We start from the raw sequence: 22,390 nt of genomic DNA, 5'->3' as shown, positions 1-22,390 counted from the left end.
AATTAGAACTGTCTCTGAGAAAAGGTTTTAGTTTGTGGTACTAGGATGGATATGACACACCCTCCAAAGCAGGATGGCTGCATCCAGACTGCCGCTGGGAAAGACCACTTCAAAACCTTCTCGGTGTACATGGTCAGGTTTCTGTACTCAGGTCTGTGTTCTGGAAATGTTTAATTTACCAGCAGGAACAAAGCTGGTCAACGTGTGGAAGTCTAAGTCGAGTATCTCCTCTTTCCCTGTTGCCTTTAGAAGGGTCACTCTTAACAAGCCACAGACATTAATTAGTTTACTCTCCCTTAGCACACCTTATCCTACAAGGATAATTGCCTTCTTGCAAGACCCACAGCTTTCAGAGCCATTTATGAGAAAATCCAGGACTGAAGAATTCACAACATATGTCTCCACTATGGCTGAGAAATTACAGGCTCCTCATCCTGAGAGACTTCTACTTCCGCTGACAAGTACTCACAAGCTGAAAATTAACCACCTTTTCTGTTTCCCAGAGACTTTCACAAATTTGGACTGAACCAGTTGATGTAGCCAGCACACCTCAAACTCCAAACTCAGCCCAGATACAGTGACTAAGAATACAAAAAAATTGAAATATTGCTTCCAACCACTGTCATTAAGCACTCATCTTTTCATCGTTGGTAATCAGCCAGGCACAGGTCTGTCAGAAATACCCATGTTACAGGCCATGTTTTCATCATTGGAACCAATACTATAGCAAATTCTTCAGATTCACCTTTAGAATTTGGCTCCATTGCCTAAGCATAGGTCTCCAGCACCCTTTGAGATGAACAAGTATCCTGCCTTGATTTTAGTTGCCAATTGAAAGTGAGACCTGTCAGTGTCCTTTAATGCTATCTCAGAAATCTTACATCGGTTCATGGTACAGACACCTTTGTGCATCTGAATTAAGTCTACAGAGATGCATGAGCAAGCTATGTGAAATAATAGAGTTGCAAACTCTAGAGTTGTTCTCTTCAGCAACAGTGAAAGTTGATGGTTCTCCTCCAGATTGCAGGCTAAATAATTAAATTTAATTAAGGACTTCTGTCTAAGGTTTTTGTTTTGTTTTATTTTATGGAAAGATGAGTCACTATGGCATGCTATACATGGTATTATCTACAGAACAATAAACAACCTTTGATTAAAGATTTCAATCTTAATTTCTTCATTTTGTGTATTTCTCCCAGGCAAAAATATCCATTTTCTAAGCTGTGAGAAACACCCAGTCATTTTAATAGAAGCTGCAGATTTGAAATCAGGCTACCAGTTTGAAACTGTCTTCAGAAGTATATTTGCCGTTCAGTTATAAAATAATATATTGAAAGAATAAAAAGGAGAGAAAAATAGAGATCTATTGAAAAACATACTTAACTACATATTTTCCTATAGTTTTAAAATTTGCTTTAGTTATTTAATAGGCCATATTGTAGGCAGTATGAATGAAAAAAACACAACAGTCAAACAAAACCCTCCACAATGTTTACATGTGTATGTTACAGTACAGCTGATATATAAAGCATTGTAGCAATAAGAAAGGTGTAAGATGCCAAATATACGACAGAATTATATATTTGTTGTTATACCTAGTATAGAATAGTTATTTGCTATTTAGAGAAACCAATGAAATAAAAAAGACTTGTAATATAAAACAATCCTTCTAGAGAAGAAAAAATGCAGAATTTTAAACTTTTTATAAAAATATGGATATATTTCCTTCAGTAAACATAACAAAATCTTTCTGAGGTAGCATGTGTGTTACACAGATGGAGGGAGATCACAGTTTTTCACCCAGTAATTATAAGGAACTCTAGCTAAATTAAAACTAAGACACAAAAGTTAGCTTTTTAACTACAGTATCATATTTTCTCACAGATACTGACCACTACCAGTAACACACAAAGAAAAGTCACCCAAGTCATGGCAAATTTTAGAAAGGTGTATAACATAGTACAGTGAAACTTACTTTTGATGATCTCCCAGTGGTCTCTGTCCAATGGATTTTAATAACGACTCTGGTCGAACTGTTAATTTTGGTGATGTCTTAGGGCTGGTATCAGAGTCTCCACTTTCTTCATCTCCCATGGCCTTAATATAGCTCCCACTTCTCATTCTTCTGCAGGGGATCTCTTCATCTTTCCCACCACCTGGGTATCCTCCCCATTCATCCTGAGGTACCTAATGGAGACCATAAAACACATCAACAAAATGTGCATTATTCTTTTCATGTATTTAAATGCATCCTTCAATTTTTCATTTTACAAACACAAGCTGTGAATTTTTTATTCTTCAGAAACAGGTAACATAGAAATTTCTAAGGTACCCAAATGATCTGGCAATTTAATTTCAACTTCAAGATTGGAAATTTTCAGTTTAGAAATGCTGGAGCCTAAGGCACAATCAAGTCATGGTTTGTGAGCTGAGCTACAATATCTATTTGCAGACAAGCTCTAAATTGCAGGAAGTTTGCACACAGATTTTCAGCTGATAAACAGTAAGTTGATCAGGTGTCTCCAGACCTAAAACTCTCTGAAAGCTGAGCACTTCAGTCTTTTACCAGCTCTTCTCATATGGGGCTTTGGCTGCTTTTCAGGAAGGCGAATGAAGTATTTGAGTTAAACTAAGCTATAATTTTGGCATAAATGGATAGGATTTTCATTTAGGGTAAATGTCTGTGGAAAAAAAGGCACATGTGGCAATTTGATTTTTTTTCTTATGTAGAAACTGCAAAATAGTTAATAGAGGCTGTATCGTATCAGGAATGTAGCCAGTTAATTAAAAATACATTTGGTTGAGGCTGCTTTCATGCAGTTGAGGTCGTTTATCAAATAGTAAGATTGGCAGTCAGATAATCCACAGCTGGTGGATGTATATCTCTCTGCACCACAAATTGGCAGGGAATTGAGCAGGAGTAGGTTTTCCAATCCAAAGTGAAATCAGCCTTGTTTTAAGACTTATGGGAAAATTTAGCAAGCCTGTCTCTGCCAGTATTGCTGATGCTTTGATTTTTTGTTTAATCTTCCAAGATGCTGAGTCCTCTGGTCCTAATCCAGAAACACACTTAAGAATTTACTTAATTTAAAGGATATAAACAGCTCTCTGAAATCCATTATAATGACTCATGGTTAAAAAGAAGGATGTGACAGAGCCCATCAGTGGACTAAGGCTGATGCACTTGGCAGCATCAAATCCTTTATCAACGTAATGACTTCATATATATTAAACAGTACAATGGCATTATTTACAAATATACTATAAATCTGAACTTCCAGTTACACATATATTAAGCTGTTTCTGCAAAGCAAGATGTCTGATAAAGACTTTCAAGTCAAACATATTTGAGACCCTCTGCAGACAGAATTCACTGTGGAGCTGAAGCAAACACTCCCCTCAGTTTCAGCAGGAGATTGGACCTAAGTAACTAACATGATCTGCCTGTCACCTTTGCTGCTCTTTCAAGATACATGGCTTAGCCACACATCAGGTGAACAGACCTGGTGCTTGGAGCCCCAAAAAGGGATTAAGGGGGAAGTGAAGTTTTAAACGTGGGTGAACAACTGAAAATAGAGATATTAAATTAAAGAAACAAGCTCAGGAGAGAAAAATGAGGCTGAAGATGAAGACAGATAAGAAGAGATGAAACAGATCACACATATCAGAAAAATGTTAGAGGCAAATATGAGAGAAAAAATTATGAGTTACATTCCTATATAAAGTAATAGGACAGAGCATGAATCTAAATTAAATATTGGTTACATCATGCAAAGAAACAAACTTTTCATATTATTCAGCTTTGGATGGTGATTAGAAAGGGAGTGTAAAAAATCTTCCCAAACTTCAAGCCTGTAAATGTGATACATCACTCTCATTTCTTTTCCAAGACCTAGTATGTGTGAGATTAATGTTGGAGGAAGGTTTTTTGAGATACTAGGAGACCTAGAAGTATTTACATGTAGTGATAGTTGTAATAGCCAGACTTCTAAAATATACAAAATAAATCTATTTTCTTAAGCTTTTTTTTTTTAATCTACAGCTGGCAACACTATTAACTGTAAAAATCTGAATCAGAGAGCTGTATATGAAAAATTAATTGATAACACACAAACATACTCTCACTTCGAAGCCTTATTACTTTCCTGTCAGCATAGCTAAAAACAAAATCCAAATGCTGAAAAAGCATTTACTGGCATCTACATGGGCCCACTGCAAGCTATACTGTTCAATTTTCTGAACTAAAGCTGAATTATTATGTTCAGTCTTAATACTCTTTTTCAAAAAACTGATAACTTTTTCATAGAATCATTATTTTGGCTTGAAATTTTTTTCCTTCATTTTAGCTCAATGATAATTAAATAGAAAGTTTAAAAAGACATTGATCAATAATTTTTTAATTACTCAAATGCAAAAAAAAATATTAGTTTCTCAACTTCCTTTTGTCTGAAATTCCATGTTCAAATAACTAGATAAGGACTGGATTTAAATGAGTAAACACGGGCTTATTTGTTGATTGAAGTTGAAATCTTACTTTAAAAGATAGGAATGACTGATTTCTTTACATTGAAGTATCTAAAAAATTAAGTTTCTTCACTGTGATAAGGAGCTTCATGAGGATAAATCTTACATTTATGTGTCTTACTATTTTTGTTGACTACATTTATTTTCTGGACTCAAATGAATTCACATAAAAGCTAAAACTGCATGGTACACACAAATGCACCAAGAATCCCCTTCTAACTTGTTGACTATCACAGAAAAAATTATGGTTGAAGAAACATTATTCACAATTAAAATATGTGCACATTTCTACCCTTCAGCCATTCAAAGGAGCAGAATACAATGAACACAGGGAAGATGCTTCTGGAGCCTGGCAAGCAAGTCTGACAATGTGCTCTCTCAGAAGGTTTCATGCAGAGCCTAGGAAAACAGCTGGAGCCCTTTCCCTGTTGTCAAAAGCCAAGGAAAGGGCCCTTGACATTGCTTTTCCTCATGGACTGATAATAAAAGCAAAACTTGAGGTCCAGTTTGGCCTGGTTCATCATTTGCTTTAGCTGATAGGTTAAATACTTGGAAAAATCTTCCCAAATCCAGGTCGTCTCAGACCCCAGCATAGCTTTAAAGAAAAGCAGAAGTGTTATACTAGTGTAGGAAAGATTTTTATTTTGAAATATTAACAAAAATATTTAACAGCATGTGTGAGGGTCATTAAACGTATATTTTCCAAAACATGAAAAGGGCTTTGCAGCTTGCAGAAATGCTTTCTTACAATAGTTACCAGCCCCTGAAATTCCCATCTGCAGGGTTTGCAGCTGCTAATTTGGAATAATTACCCTAATTATCTACTGGCATACAGTGATGAGTGCTGTTATTTATAATGTCTAAAAAGGCCTTCCTCCTGTTCTAGATGTTAACATGAATCCCTGTGTATGTAGTTTCTATCCACAGAGGAGTTAGACTGCATATTACCATATGAATTTCCTTTTGTAAGAACAATGAGCTGACAAGGTCTGGATCTTTTCATTTAATTCTGTCACTGGCTGCTGATTTGGTTATAACTATTACAGAGAATGATGAGTCTCTCTTACAATTTTCTCATGCACTGTTGCTGTGAGCAGCAGAACCAGGTTCAGGAATTTGGGACCTTTTAATTGTTCTGCTGCTAATTCAATGTGATATCTTACATTAGTCATCTGGGGCCAATTTTATCAAAGCACCTGGTACCTAAAACTTACTACATTTTATGGAGCTGATGCTGAAAGTGAACTCCAGAAACTTAGGTAGGATTCCACATTCCCTGTACAAGGCATTTGGGAGAGTTAGCTCCTTCAGAGTAGCATCCAAAAGGTCTCTTCAGTTAGCAAACAAAATGCAAAACATGAAGAAAAATCTCAAACGTTTTTCTCCTTTCTTGGGTTTATTGCACGTGATAACAGGCAGCAGAAAGGCCCTTCTGTCATTTCCCATTCACAGCCTAAAACCATCTTTTGAAGAACAAATTCAGATTTTTTTTCAAAGGACTGAGCAGCCTTATTCTTTCCTTCCATGACGAAATGGTTATGGAATTGGGAGACGTTACTGCTCACCTTCTAATCAGTAACAGTTGGAGTGCTCAGGAAGGAGAGGACTTAGACCTGATGTTAAACAAACTGGCATGCTCTCCTCTTTTTGTAACTCATGGCCATTTAATGAAACACTCACAGATTGCCTGGGGAGGGCTGGTTAGAAGAGAAAGACAACATATTTGAGAAGTTGTGGCAGTCCAGTGAAGTTCCCGCTGACTGGAAAAGGGGAAACATAACTCCCATTTTTAAAAAGGGAAAAAAGGAAGACATGGGGAACTACAGGCCAGCCAGCCTCACCTCTATGCTTGGCAAGATCATGGAGCAGATCCTCCTGAAAACTATGCTAAAGCAAGTGGAAAGTAAGGAGGCGATGGGTGACAGCCAACAGGGCTTCATCAAGGGAAAATCTTGCCTGGCAAATTTGGTGACCAACCTGCTACAACAGGGTTACAGCATTGGTGGATGAGAGAAGAGCAACTGATGTCATCTACCTGGAGTCGTGCAAAGCATTTGACATTGTCTCGGATGACATCCTTATTTCTAAACTGCAGAGACATGGATTTGATGGATGGACCACTCAGTGGATGAGAAATTGGCTGGATGGCCACACTTAGAAGAGTTTCAGTCAATGTCTCAATGTCCAAGCAGAGACCAGTGACAAGTGGTGTTCCTCAGGGCTCAGTACTGGGACCAGTGCTATTTAACATCTTTGATGGTGACTTGAACACTGGGATTGAGTGCACCCTCAGCAAGATTCCCAATGACACCAAGCTGCGTGGTACAGTCAACACGCCTGGGGGAAGAGATGCCATCTAGAGGGACCGTGACAGGCTTGAGAGGTAGGCCCATATGAACCTCTTTAGGCAACCTATTCCAGCATTTGACCACACTCGGGAGGAAAAAGTTTTTCCTTACATCTAATCAGAGATGGCCAATCTAGGCTACCATTCGGGAACTAGTGTTAGCAGTGTGTATCTAAGAACTACTGATGTCAAAACTGGGAGAACCAATGAAATATTCTTTCTTTTGGACTTTGACCACTGTTAATTCAAGTTTTTTAATTTCAGTTTAGGATTTAGCTAAAATCATCAAACTGGCAACAACCACTGGCATTTCAAAATAGATTTGCTCCTGTTGTTCCACCCACTTCTATGGCATTTCCTCCCAGCTCCCAGAATTTTAAAGGTGTTCCACCACTAAATTGCTGATCTGCTTAAAATCTGGCATATCACTTTACCATCTAAAATGAAACACTTGTAAATAAATGCCTTCAGCTGATGGAGCTGACTATCACTTCTTCATATTTCTCATTCTCAAAGGTTAAAATGACGATTACCTATCTCACAGAAGTCCTGTGAAATTTAATTAGCATGCAGATGTAAAATGCACTGAAATATTCATTATGACCTAAATCTTACCTTAGTAATATAAATTTCACATTTTACTAGAAGCTGAAGCTGTCTGTGCATGTAATTAGATTATAGATGTTATAAAGAAGGATAAGATATGAAACACTATGTAGTAGATATGTAATTTTTGTAATTTTATGCTTTCTCAGCCTCTTCACAAAGATGACCCCCCCCCAAAAAAAAAGAACACAATCTGTAGGTAAGAGATTTTCTTTTAAATCATGCCTTCTTCAGAGAGCCTCAGAAAAACAGCCTTTGTGCAAAGCTGTAAGTAGATGGAAGTAGATGACAATCTTACAAGGCAGACAGCAATGCTTTTTAGCATGGTAGAAAGTTTCCTCGATATTATAATGGAAGGTGTGTGTAAAAGTTCTATCTATCTATCTATTAATAACATATATATAAAAATATAAAGTTATATTATAACATTAAAGAAATTTTAGGGTAAAACTGCAGCTGCTACTGTCAGGATGGAGTGCAGCTGGTGTGCACAGTATCTGCTGCCCAGTAGTTCCCCAGGCAGCAGAACCTGCAGCCTCAACACATGCTGAGGGGAACTGAACTGAGGGTGTGGGGGGGTCTGGGGTGAAGGCACCGCGGCCAGGCCCTGTCGTACTCCCTGCAGGGAGGGGAACTTGCTGGTACCATGTACTGATAAAACCACGTAGCAGCTGTCCAGCAGGGAAGGTAGGGGAAGGTGTCGGCTGTTGAACCAGCAGCTGGTTCCTTGGATGAACTTTGCTCATTATAATCTCTTTGTAATACCAAAGCACACCTCCATCTCAAAGCTACCCACCTCCAAGGTAAGACCACCCCTCACTGAAAGTGCGCTTTACGTTTTTATTGACTGTACCTTTAAAGGTAAAGTGAGAGAATTTTACACCTATCAGTAACAAATGATGTTATGACTGGAGTCACTCAAGCTCCACCTAAAAGTAAAGAAATAATACAAAAGTAAGTTAGGAAGAAGTTAGGGAAGTCTCCACTGTAACTGTTGGGATTGACCGATGGGCCAGACCTGTCTTCTCCCCCACGGGGAGGCCTCTTGGGTAAGAGCTATACTATATTCTATGTGTGCTTAATGATTTACCCCAGCTGGCTTTTATCAGTGATTAGACTTTGTATACCATTTTACGCTTGTTCTTGCAGTCAGTGTACTATCAATGGCAAACTCGAACCCTAATCTGTTACAAATCTGTATGATAAAATTTCTCAGCTGAGATCTGTTTTGTGTGAGTTTCCGGGAACTTGAATAATTGATTTGATCGTTGCGTCTGTCACCGGGAATCCCTGAACAGGACGGGTGAATCACCCTCCGATGCAGTGTGCTGCCCCATGGAGTCTCTGTAGCGAGCTCTGACAGGCTGGCTGGGTACAAGGGTCTTGTCTTTCCTGGCATGTTGACAGACTAGTTGAACATAAAGGGTTTGGGGAAAACCCTCCCCCTTAATGTGACAGGTGAGAGCTGGACCTCTTGTGTTTTCAAAAATTTTGCAGATGAAAGGACAGTGACCAATTACTAGATTTTTCTTCTAATGACATTCCCCTGTTTACTGGATGCAGACTCTAGACCCTATTGGTCTAGCTTTTGCAGGAGGGAAAAGTGCAGTATCTGAAAACAAAAACTTTGTTTCCTGAGACCTAACTTTGTGTCTTTGCCTCAACACCATTCCCTGAACATTTTTGACTAGTTTTTTTCTGTGGTTTTTTTTTTTTTTAATGTGCTGATTCATTGTTCAAAGAATATGAATTATACAATGAAGCCATTCAAAATCCTCTACAAAATATGCCGGGGACTCCTCCTCATCACTAACAATGCCAATCCTCGTAATTAGGTGTAATTTTCACAAGACACGCCCTACTCCCCAAACTCCTTGACAGCTCAAAAGCACAGAGAGATCTTGCAGCATCCCCTGAAAGGCCGCTGACGCTGTCCATCAAGGCAGGAGCTAATCTGGAAAAGCAAGAGGCATCTTTGCTTGCCAGCCATTCTCTCCAGGCTTTGGTATGAACAGCCATAGTATCACAGGAAGATGAAGGACATGACATAGATCCCAAACAATATATATTTTACACTGGGTTGAAAAGAACTTGAATTCAGGAATTTGGGAGTTGGGAATGGATAGGACAACCATGCAGATCACAGAACACAAACATAACGTTCCAGCTGGGAGATGTTTGAATAGGCAAACTAAGTGCCAGCATTATTTACTGCCCAATTTTCACGTTCCAAGCAAAGCTGCACTAACTGATACTTGACAGAAAGAAGACTTCTGTCCAGTGTACTCAGGATTGCTTAGTCACCGCTTCTGTATTTTCTACAGAACAGAGTTCTTTTCATTTAAATTATACTTCATAACTCGTATTTCAACAGGGATGAACTAAACCAAAAAGAACCAGTACTATGTTTCGTTTCCTAACTGGTTCCCCAGCAACAATGTTAACTGTAATCTGAGGATGGTTAAGTACTGTAAATAGTGTTGTGAGGACTCTGTGGCTTTGTTTATACTGTTTGGATGAATGTGGGCCAAATGCACACCTCCTGACTGCTGTGCTCATATTGCTGGCAAAGACCTTTGCAGTTCAGCCACCTGCAAATCCTCTGCTACATTGCTGGGTCTCTCTGGGACCCTCTGGACTCTGCGCCATTTTGACACCGTGGAGTGAGGTGCAGTCAGATGACAGTGGTGGGCTTGTCCTCACTGTAAGTGATTTTAGCCTGCTCAAAGATTTAAAAGATTTAAATCTTTTTAAAAAAAGAGATTTTAGCTCACTGAGATCTGGTGCCAGAACTTTGACACGAGTTGCGCTTGGACTGAAGGGCGGGCTTGGCCTGTACTTAAAAAAGAACCTATATATATGTAGCTTCTCAAAGACACAAACCCAGTACAGGTTCAACCAAGAACCCTGGGTTCCAGTTGGCTGCATATTTCCTTTGGTAAGTGACCCAGGATGCTGCTTTGTGGTCAGCAGAATCTGCTTTAAAGTTATACTACCATCATCTTAAGTGGGGCAGATTTTCCTTAAGCAATATTCAGCTTTTCAAGCAATGCTAGTAATGGTAAAGTGACTTAGAGTGCTGCCTGGAAAATATAATAATAAAGATAAGTAAAGAAAAATTTTCATCTGAACTGGTGAGCTCCTCCAGCTCACTGTGCCACTGCACAATCATCAGTACTAGCAAGACAGAAGGATGAAAATGGTGTGATGATTACCCCATGGCTGGGCATACCTCAGTGAATGAAGTCCCACTGTCCTGCCTGGAGGTCAGCTGGCCTGCAGCACTCTGCACCCATGATACTGAGAAATCTTTGTCTCTAACTGAGTGTGACTACCAGGAATGGTCCCTGGCCTGTGCTAAGCCCTGAGCTGTACCCAGGAACTGTTCAGGGAAATTTGGCTGGCTTGGATGAAAACGATGCCCAAGACAGCTTGAGCCACATAACAGTACAGAGGATCAGGGTGCAGTGCCAAGGAAACCATCCCGACACTATGCAGTTTGATAGCATAGATGTACCATAAGGTAGCAATTATTGTAATAATGGAGGTCCACAGAAGCATCAAAGACCAAGACTTGGAACTTCTCATGATTGCCACGAAATGCAGCATTTCTGCCAATTAAATTGCCATAGTTACACACCCAGAATTTGTTTTTCTATTTCTTTGCCTTTCTGGGCCAGCTTATATCCGCATTTTCCTTTACATCGTTCTCTATAAATTGAATTAATTTAGTTACAATGCAAATTCTGCTAAAACCAAGCGTGAAAAGGCTAAAGACTTAAACTGGATTGCAGCTTATCGCTTACTACAGGAGAATGGGAGCCAGGAATATACCTGCCAGCAGGGCTTCCTGATTGACAGGGCAGCAGACGAAGCCCAAGGGACCACAATATCAGCAACTGAGGCTAACTACAAGTTTTCCTGGCAGATATCTTTGGGAGAGGTAGACTGAATTGCCTGAACCACATTTGCAGAGCGAATGAAACACAGCTATCTGCACAGTACAGTGAAGAACAGCCTGGGTTTTGTGACTGATGAAGCTGTGGGAGAGAAGACCCTCTGAGTGCATGAGGCATGTAGTCCCACTCACCGGGGGTCACCTGCGTCCCTGTGGCCTTGCTGCATCACATCCAACACTCCCACAGGTAGCTAGGGGCCTGTGTGGTACAGCGTAGGCACTGCAGTGCCTTACTATTCTGTCCTTTTCTAGCCACTTTCCGAAATGAGAAAATAAAGTGTCATCAGCCCCTTCAGCCCAGGGTCTCAACACTGCATGACTTATCAGCCAAAATCACCTGTAGGTCCCCCTGGAAATATCTTTGCCTTTACCACTGCAGACACTAAGGGAAATTCAGAGTTGTCACCTTATGTGAGTGGGACAAGACCCCACAGACCATTCATTGTCATAGAAGTATAGAGTAAGAGACAAAAATGCCCTTAAAGGAAGAAAAGGAGAAGTGCTTCCAACACACTTAAAATGCACAGCAACTCTAAAACCACAGAGACTGCAGATGTAGCAAGGACTCCAACGTTGCAGAGCCAGTATAAGAGCTAGACAGGGAAGAACCTAAAAGGCAGCATATTCAGGGCTGACCCAAAAGATGGCCTGTAGTAAACAGGGTCTTATGTAATCTAAGCAGGAAATTATATCACCTTTTAAAAAAACCCAACTTTTTATAGGGCTACTACTGACAAAAAACAGCACGTCTTTAAAACATAAATAATTGTAAAGGCTATGTAATATATATATATATATGCCTTTCATCCATTTTTCTCAGTTGAAGTAATGATTGGCAGTTTTGAACAGTTATTTCCAGATGATTTAAATTATTTGGCTGACAGAGTGAAATGGGTATTTTTTCCTGTCTAGATACTAGGTAACGCTAAACTATCTGCACACTTTTCAAAAGACCAGTTCCTCTACCAGAAATACCAGGACCTTGTCCATATAGACGTTCAGCCATTTAAACACACCTGCATCTCCACTTTGAAAAACAACCTTTGAGCACAGCACTGTAAGATGGCCAAAACTAGATGCAAAAAAAACCCCAAACCAAAGCCACGTTTATGAATGCTTCACCATTGTTTACAGTCACCTGTTCACAGGAAAAACAATACAGACTGCTCAGGAGAGGAGCAGGGTCTGCCCTAGGCGGTAAGACTGTATTTTAGGAGAGTGTGCAGTCAAGACAGCTCTGGGTGTGCATCCCTGGCAGTCTCATTTGACAGATGCAACTGGCCTGAGTGTCTAAAATAACAAGCTACTCCTGCCTGAAAACTTCTTCAGACCCAGTAACACCTTTGAGTAACAACTGCAAAGGTCAGCCTTCAGCTTTGGTGAAGTGAATGCTGAAAAACAATTTGGCATTGCGCTGTACTAACATTATAAAGGAGGACAATTTTCTTTGATTAAAGGGCAGTGGGATCATGGCCTCCCTTTTCCACTCCTAGCTTTGACATTTCTACAGTAATAGGGACTTGCTTTGGCAGCTTTAAGAAAATACTAACTCTGAAATCTTTCTACTCTGGTTTGGAAAAAAGCTTCAGCAGCTCATTTCAGCCAATATGAGCATCTTAGTACATGGGCATGGAAGCGATGTGCTGTTGTACCACTGATTAACACAGTAATTCAAGATACCAGTAATGGAGACAAATGTTTGGTCTGAGCTTTACACCACCATTGATTGAATGTATTTATTTTCTTTTTCTTTCTCCTTTTTCCCTTGGAAGGGGTATTTCAGAAGTATTCTGTGTTTTGTGACACACAAAACCATCAGCATTTTGTAAATACAGGGAAGTGTCAACTTTATTAAATCCTTTTTATTTAACGTTCTTTAAATTGTTAAGTGCAATACTTCAGAGATATGATGGGTAGAGAGAACATTATAAGGAACAAGTACAAGTGGTTAAGCTTGCTGCTCTGTATGGGAGGATTACACCCTTACTGACCTGGGGAATAACTCCAGAGTGGCCCCAGGTGCTGTACCAGATGTTGCAGGCTGACATTAACATTGTGAACAGACTGTAGGGCATTAGCGGTCCCATCATTTCCCATATTGTCTGGGCCTCTTCTTGCACATCGCCAGTCCTGACTGGGAGGGCACAAGGCTAGCTGAGACATGCTTGTGGGGCTGGAATGGGCTGTAGCAATCAAAATGGTAGCGCACATGCCCATGCTAATTTAGGATGCAGGCTACCCTGTTAACATATTATCTATACTAGCTCCTACTGCTGTGGAAACAACCCAGTCAATTCTGCAGTGGGCACTGGTCATAAATCATTGTGAAGGCAGCATGGGTGATAGTGATTTGGATGTTAGTATCAAAACTTTGCTAGCTCTGGCTGACTCCACAGTATGCACCAGCTGGTAGAGTATTGGACATAGCTTCTGTAGTTCGTATACAGGTTTTATGTCAAGCAAACAGATACAATCTAGTTTCACAAAGATGAAGTGCTGAGAAAGGTGCACTGAGTTCAGATCCATCCAACCCTGCAAACCAGAGGGAGAGTGCAAAGCAGTAGCATGCCTCTCAAGGGCAACTGTTTCGTTTGTGGGAATCTGTCCTGTCCCCAGAAGACTTCCTGGAAAAATGAGGGCTTAATACCTGTTTATCCATTAGCTTGTCCTCAAAGCTCTTCAGGTAGGCATAACTTAAACCAGCAAAGAGTCTTGTTGAAACAGCTGCTTTTTTTTTTTTTTTTTTTCTTTTCCTTTTGTAAGAGACCAACTCTTGTGCTTTTCTTTCATTCTGTAGAGAACACAGCTGACATTATTACCCACATGCTTAGCAGTGCCACTGCTGTAACGGATGACGCTAGTACTTAAATGCACTAGGAGGACAGGAGTGGGCTGAAGCCATTTTTAGAACAACATGCTATTTTCTTTTTTAGTGCTGACTCATCCACCGTACCTTGTGGTATGTTTACCTTGATTGCTTGCTGCTTCACGGGCTGTTGAATGGATCAGGAAGGAATATTAATCAGTGACATGCAGCATTGTGCTCCAGAACTTCAGTGATGGTGAGTGCTATCCTCTTGCTTATCTTTTGGCTTTACTGTAGAAATTATTTTCTTTAACTAGCATTCACAGGCATTTCAGTCCTGGAAACTGTAAGCAACACTTTTGTATTCATCATTTTAGCACAGCTATCTACTTCATATCCATTTTTTCTGATGAAAATCTTTGCTCCTCACTAGTACTCATATCAGAGTGTAATTAATCAAAGTCGTTGTACTGTATACATGTTGAACCTAATTAGCCAAAACAGCTGATGAAGACAGAAGAGATCTCACAACTCATTTATCTTTTTCTTAACATATTTTATATTAAAATTAAAATGACATGGAAGGCAGTAGCAGCTGCTATAGCTAAAACTATGCAATAGTGCGCTTTACTGTATGTGCGATCTACTTGGGCTGTTCTGCCTGTTAAGTGAGATGACGGAAGCGTTTAGTGCCCAGAAATGCAGTTGTAGATTGATTTGTCTGCATTCAAAATAGAAATTAAAGGCCCATGCATAAAAACTGTTGCTAGTCATTCACAAGAATCTGACAAATGCTATTAGTGTACAAATGGCTGCTCTCTGACCTTGTGGTGCTAGCTGACCATCCGGTTCACCTTAGAGCAAAGTTGATTTAACAATGACCTGGAGCCCAAAGAGGCTTCCTACTCTTCCCTTCTCCCTGTACGTTCCCACCACCTCCACGTGAGCTTTAGATAAGAAAAGTAATCACTATTTTATACAGCTTTATTTCTATTAATTTAGTTCTCTGAAACTGTCCACTTCAGGGCCAGGTGACCACCCATGCTGGAACTAGGCGTGTTGACTGCATCACCTCTAACTTACAACAGCACACTCCCCATCCAAGGAGATCCCCCAGCTGAAGGATTGTCTGTGGAGGAGCAGGGAGTGTGAAACCCTAAGAGAGGAGCCAGAGACTAAGCTTGGAGGTTTACCAGGCTAAAGAAATACCTGCTTTCAACTCTAGGACATGATTTAAGCATCTAATGTGCAGATGCTTTCAAAACTTTTCTCATCTCCTGTTTTCAGGTATCAGTGGATTTGGTAGAAGATCCCTTCTCAGAAAGAAATTTTCTTTCTTCACTCTTCAGAGTTTCAGTTTTAAGGAAAAAGCAGCTCAGCTCAGAGATTACTGTGGAAGGCAAAATGGAAGCCCAAAACCACAACACAGAAAACACAGGCCTAAGGCACTGCCATGGTCTTCCAGTTTGGGACTCCGTATACCTAAACTCTCTAGTGGAAAACAGAAGTGGCAATATTTTAAACAGGCGTCAAAAGAAAAAAAAAAAACAAGAAGGTGACCAGTAGATAGAAAAGTGAGCTGGGTACAGTGAATCCTTGTATAACTAGGCAGCAGAATAAATAGATATAACTATATACCAGGTATACAACTAGGTAGCCATATATATATATCTATTATAAATTTATAATATTATTGTATAGACATAGAATTATTTTTTTATTTTGTGGTATGTTTATGTATTCATATATAAGATCACTGAAGGACTATAATTTCACAGATTTGCTTAAAAAAGTATTTAAAAATATATAACTGACATCACTCAGGAGAAATGGCTTTTAACTTCACGTGTTGAAATGTTATAAACACAGAGATCCTGTGAAGGGCCTGGGGTTTTATGCTAATCTGTTCACTTGTGCACCTCAGGGAAGTCTGCTGCTGCATAATCAACTTCATAATCCCTTGAATTCTCATTGCCAGATATTCTGCAGCAAGGCAGTAAACTCTCCTAGCTAGGGATTCTGACAAGTCTCTCTACCTTTCCCAGTTTCTGAACCTAATGATTATTTTTATCCAATCATTATTTAGTGATGTTTCTTACACTGCCATAAGAAAAATTAAATATCCCTCCTCAGTTTTACAGATAGAGTAATTTCAGTGTGCAGTGATTAACAAATTACATTTCCTGGGTCAGAGAGAAAGTTCATGGCGGAGCTAATAATGGGACTTATATCTCTGGTCTTAATGATTATAGTGTGACAGCACAGCATCCCTCAACGCAGAGGTTTCAAAACTAAGCGTTTGGTTATGACAGAATGGGGTCCCTTCAATCTGTTTGCTGACCTTCAGCTAGGGACTAAACCAGCCACTCAGTCTGAAGGGTATCTGTGCTCTGAATGGCATATTTTGTAATGACAATATTCCTGTTATAGAATTCCTGGTATTATTGCTTTGGACACAACTATAGATCCTTTATGGTAGTAATAAAGCACTCCAGTCTTAACAAATTTCCATTATAGGATCCCTGTGGACAGGGAATGGCTACTATCCCATTTTTAAAGGGGCTTAAAACCAAAGACCACAAAGTCTCTGGTGCAGCAAATATTAAAATTCATATCTCCTAGATTTTAAGCTGGATGAACCTTCCAAATTACTGGAAGAAAATTCCTTTCTGCAGTCATCCCAATTCACAAAAAGCATAAAACAATGACTGCAAAAAATATGCTTTCCTGCTCCCTAGGCTTGCCACTGGGCTTGATCTAAAGTTTAGTGATAACCAAGTTAGCCTGTGAACTCAGTGTTTCATATTCACTTGAGGATGCTAATATGCGTTGGCAGTGAAGAGAAGACTCATGAAAAGTAAAATCTGGTGACTTCTGCAAAGAAAAATGAGATGTAAGGAGTGGGGACAATGAAACACGATGAGAAGGAAAGCACAAAACTCAGCAGGGATGTAGAGGAACCAGAACTGTCTGTGTAGAAGTAGGAGTACGTCATGGTAAGGAAAAAGCTAGACATACCTAAACCTCTCCGTCATGTCAGAGCTGTACACATGGTTTTAGAACACAGACACAAATGCAAGCCTCTGCAGTGGATGTGCTTCCAGTTCTGGCTCGAGTTAGATTAAAAACTTCCAGGCTGTTTTACATACATGAGAACTGTACTTGGATATGATAAAATATCACAGCTGCCAGTCTAAATTGGTATCAACTTGCATGGTAATGCTATGACGTTGCAATTTCTTTATTTTCCTTGCTCTGCAATGAGGAACTTTCCTTGTTTCAGTCGGGAAGACTGATCCCAGATATCGGCATATACATTTGAAAAGATCTGGCTCTTCAAGTGTGACTCATTACTATTGGACCCCTATTGCTCACAGGTGGAAAAGCTCTGCACAGAAGTACAAGGATTGTTGCTAATCTGTGCTTGCTGGCTTCTGCAGAGCTCACAGGAAATGAAAATCTCTAAATACATAAATGTGGAGTGGAGATTTGCCCACGTAAGAATCAGTTACGTTCTGGAGAAAGAGAAGTTCCTTAAAAAAGAGTAAAAGAGAAGGTACTCAGAATAATGTGGGTTTTGCAGGCTGTACTTGCTAAAAGTACCTAAGGGAATATTCGTATACTATGTTTTTCCCAGTGGTAAAGCTAGCTGAAGAAATTATCCTTTCAACAACTCCCTCCTCCTGCTCTGCTCCCACTGCAATTCTCTGTACACCCTGACGTGCGAATGTCACTTCCCATGGGACTCTGCTGGACCTGGGCCATGATGTAAAAGTCTAAACAAAGTATTTTTGAAGCTGTTTTCTAAGCCTATATCACTTTAAGATCCAGATCAACATGCAGCATCATAAATGGCTACATTAGCATTTCTTTGGGGTGGCAAATGGCAGTAAGCAGCAGGCATAGAAGTTTAAATATTGGAGAAAGTGGGAGCTTCTTGTTTGCTTCTAGAGAAAACAAGTGTGCTGAACACCACCACAACTAGTCTGAGTGCCAGGCCTGAAATATTTGTCTCCCTGAGGTACCCATGTAACTTTTGACAAGGACAGCTTACAGTACGGTCTCAAAAGAGGCTCAGTTCAATATGATCTTGGGTGACCCAATCACCAAAAGGAAGTTTGTGAGTAATCATCATCATGACAAAGCAATTGAGTACACCAATAAATCTATTCTCCTGTTACTTACAAAAACTCAGAGAAAGGGAATAAAAGAACAAAAAAATTGGATCTCACACAGACGTTTTTGAAAATCACTCATTCACAGATGTATTTGAAACACTTTTTCTAGGCCCCAGACTGCCAGAACTGCTCCTTTTTCAGTCTGATACATAGGTTTTATCAAAATGTTCAGTGTGATGTCCAAAGATGAAAACACATTAATTGACCTTAGATTAATTTATATCACACCAGCTTTATAGTTTTTAATCTGTGCCCTATAAACAAAGACAAAAGCTAGATTTTTCTCACATTCATGGAATATCTGCATCAGGTGAGCCACACAGACATCCCTTGAGAGATACACAGATTACGTTATATATAAAGGACAAGGGGTAATGGTTTTAAGCTGAAAGAAGGTAGATTTAGAGGAAGTATTAGGAAGAAATTCTTTACTGTGAGGATGACAATACACTGGCACAGGTTGCCCAGAGAAGCTGTGGCTGCCCCATCCCTGGAAGTGTTCAAGGTCAGGCTGGATGGGGCTTTGAGCAACCTGGTCTAGTGGAAGGTGTCCCTGCCCATGGCAGGGGGGTGGAACTAGATGGTCTTTAAGGTCCCTTCCAACCCAAAGGGTTCTATGATTCTGTGATTTTTTACAATGATTAATGGCATAAATGGTGATGCTTTTTTTCAGTACAAATCTTAATAAAATCTTCCTCTTACCTGAAGGTAATGGCACGGCCTCAAGGAAGGTTTGATTTCCTGATGAACCAGAGGCTTATCTAAGTTTAGTGATGATTTGCGATAAGCTTCTTTAGCCTGACTTACTGTAAGCGTGGACCAAGAACTCCTTTTCATGTATTTACCATCAGGGGTCATTGCTAGCCCTTCACAAGCCGAACATTTCACATCATTGTTACTTTTGGAAGTCTTCAATGAGAGATCCCCAAAATGCCCCTGGAGAGCCTCAGGATAGCAATGGGATATATGATCTGCATGATGCCTATTTACCACACTAGGGGTTCGGTAAGTGCTATCGCTGTCCAAATTATCATCAGAGCTCCACCAGCTGCTCATTCCTGATTTATGCTTGCTTTCTGGTTTTCTCTCCTTACTTTTACTCCTTTTGCTATGCTTGGAATGGTGCCCATGATGATGGTCATCCCCTCGACTGTCTCCCTTTGTTCCATTAACGTTGCCCTTGGATGATCCCTCCAGGGAATGAGATTTAGTAAAAAGTTTCTGGACTGAATGAACAAGATGGCGTATTCTTCCCGGGCTCTCACTGCGTTGTTCTGCAGCTGTTGAGGTCCTCTGGTACTGTAAAGTGTGAAACCCATCCCGGTGAAGAGGAAGCTGTTTCTCAAATTGGTCCAAAAGATTGGCAGGAATACGGTTAATCTTAGGGTTACCGTGAGACATGGCGCAGTCGTCTCTTGAGTCGTAATGTGAGCTGTAGTGCATTCTGGGGAAAGTGCTACTTGACATGTGATCGCCCATTACCATGGGCATCATCATGCATTCAGAATGAATGGAGCTGCGTGGCGAGCAACGATGGTGGTCCATCGGGCAACTCTCCGTGGGGCTGAGAAGATACGATTGCCTTGGCTCCTGCCCATGGTGGATATGGTCGTGGGTGTGTTCACAATCTTCAGGGGATGCTAAGCCACAAGTATGAGCTGAACATAACTGTGGTTGGTTGCGACTACCAGATAATCCTTTCATATTCCTCGGAGCAGGAGAATATCTTTCTTCATTGAAGTGCTGAGAAGGTGACCATGAGTACTGCTGGTCTGTCAGGAGAACATATAAAACCTACGTTATGTGTCTGATTTCAAGATTAACTTGCAAAATCCAAGTATATTGCATAACTTAACATTTTTTCTCTATGAGCTTGATGGAAAGTCTCACCATTCATGGAATTTCATTCACCAGTATAAAACTGGTAAAAAGCGCCCACTGTGAGCAAATTATGGGGTGAATGCAGCCTCCTTCCTGTTTGCAAAATTCTCTGCTAGCAGTTCTAAATTTTACGAAGCTATTCATTATGCAAATTTACTCAGATTTAATGGATGTATTCAAGTATTCAGTTTATTATTTGATATTTGGAATTCATATGTCAAGCTTCGTGGCTTGTCATTTAAGTTACACAGATCTAGTTTCTATTTCTGTGGTTTCTCAGTTGGATATCTTAACCTAAATGTATCCTTTCTCCATAGAGGCATTTTCGTGTCACAAACTGAACCTTTTCTTAAATGGATCTCAGCTTCAGGATCCCAAGTTCACTGTTCATAAACATAAATAATAAACAGCAAAGAGTAAAAGAATATGAACATGCTGAAATGAAGCTTAATTTTCATATCACTAAAGAGTTTATGAAGAAGCATTTCATACTATTTGAACACCTGTTATCCTTAGTCCAGAAGTATTACCACTATTCCCATAAATATAAAGTCTTCTCTGTTAGGTGTTTTTTCCCTTATTTTGTCCAAATTACAAAATATTTATTTAATGACTCTACGTTATTCCTGATAAATATCTTTAGGTACAAGCTACAAGGTTTTTGTACACTTGATTATTTGTTCCTATGGATCATGTGCTCCAAGTTGTGGTTATTAAACAAGCATGATTACTAAATAAGAGTAGCTTGTAAGCAAAGATTTTGATACTCGAGCTTTTGATTTTTTTTTCTCTCATGCAATTTCTTGCAGTTGTAAAATGCTACAAACAGAAAATTAAACCCCCCAGAAATGCTTCAATTTGATTTGCACATTCACTTTCCATCTTCAATTTCAGCTTATTTAAGCAACATTTCAAAAGCAGACAAAGATATAGGATGCGAGATAATCCTTTAGAGGATTAAACAGATGCATAAGTGTTTATACAATCCACTTAGCACAGTCTTTTGGCAAATTTGCTCTTAAGACTCTAAATAATCTTGCACAAGTGCTTGATACAAGGAAGTTAAAGGCTTCACCCCGTATGGAAGCCAGAGAATATCTAGTCATTATATATAACAACATAACCAGACACTGGAGACCAGCCTGCAGAGATAACACAGTAGCTAACAGCACTTTGAGGGGGTGCTAAGCATGTGACAAAACTCTCCTAAATCATATTCCCTTTACTAGTGAAAACTCAATGCCTGGATATGGTCATGAAACAGATCAATACCCATATCTCTTTAATTTTGTTCAACTAATAAGTGTTATGTCATGATACCTTCAGTACAGAACGCAATTTGTGAAATTCTTTAGCATCAGCAATCTCATAACCTAAATGCTTTAATCTTCCTATAGTGGAAGATGCTTAGATAATTTTATTACATCTTAATTTCAACAGACCTCCACATAATTTTTTAAAATGAATGCAGCATTAAACTAATAATAAGAATAAAGTATTCTTCATCCTAGGCACAATCCTGCCACACTAAAGTCAAAGACGGATTTAAGGGTCCAAACGTCACCTCCAGACTTTATCATGGTGTGAAAATGATGTGTCTGTGCATATATTCTTTTCTGCTTCTGTTTTGTTTTTATACCAGTTTCTTTTACTTAATCCTTGGCTATTTTCACATTAAAATAAAAAACTTATTACTGTTGATTGTTCAGTCTGTTGTACTATTTAGGTTATAATACCTTGCATAAATGTAGTTAAAAAAGGAAACATAACTTTTTCTGAAATAACATAATTTTGATTATCCAATTAAAAGCACAACTATATATAGACAAAGCAGTAAATTATAGCAGTGCATTGGGATTCAGCCACATAAGTAGGATTGTAATTAATGGTATTTAACCCAGCATATTACTAAACATTACCAGGGGAATAATGATGGTCCATGTGTTCAATGCACTTAGTCTGTGCTTTCATGAAGGGTTCCCAAAGCACCTGACAGGGATTACTGCATTATTTCTTACAATTCCATGAGAAACGGAAGGCACTGTTCTCCTTTTACAGAAAAGGAAACTGGAACACAGGTAACATTTTCC

General features: G+C 39.5%; 1 protein-coding gene across 1 annotated transcript in view; it reads right to left on the bottom strand.

The window, feature by feature from the left end:
• Positions 1-22,390, bottom strand: part of DLGAP2 (DLG associated protein 2) — a 109,535-nt gene that overhangs the window by 74,073 nt on the left and 13,072 nt on the right. The window contains exons 2-3 of the mRNA XM_027787864.2: positions 19,122-20,191; positions 1,976-2,187 (exon numbers count right to left, since the gene is read on the bottom strand). Of these exons, the coding sequence (XP_027643665.1) occupies positions 1,976-2,187; positions 19,122-20,123 (1,214 nt within the window). The 5' untranslated portion in view covers positions 20,124-20,191. The remainder of the gene's footprint in view (positions 1-1,975; positions 2,188-19,121; positions 20,192-22,390) is intronic.

The sequence above is a fragment of the Falco peregrinus genome, chromosome 7, assembly GCF_023634155.1.
Source record: "Falco peregrinus isolate bFalPer1 chromosome 7, bFalPer1.pri, whole genome shotgun sequence".
NCBI lineage: Eukaryota > Metazoa > Chordata > Aves > Falconiformes > Falconidae > Falco > Falco peregrinus.
Note: the sequence above shows the minus strand (reverse complement) of the source record. Positions and strands in the feature narration are given on the sequence as shown.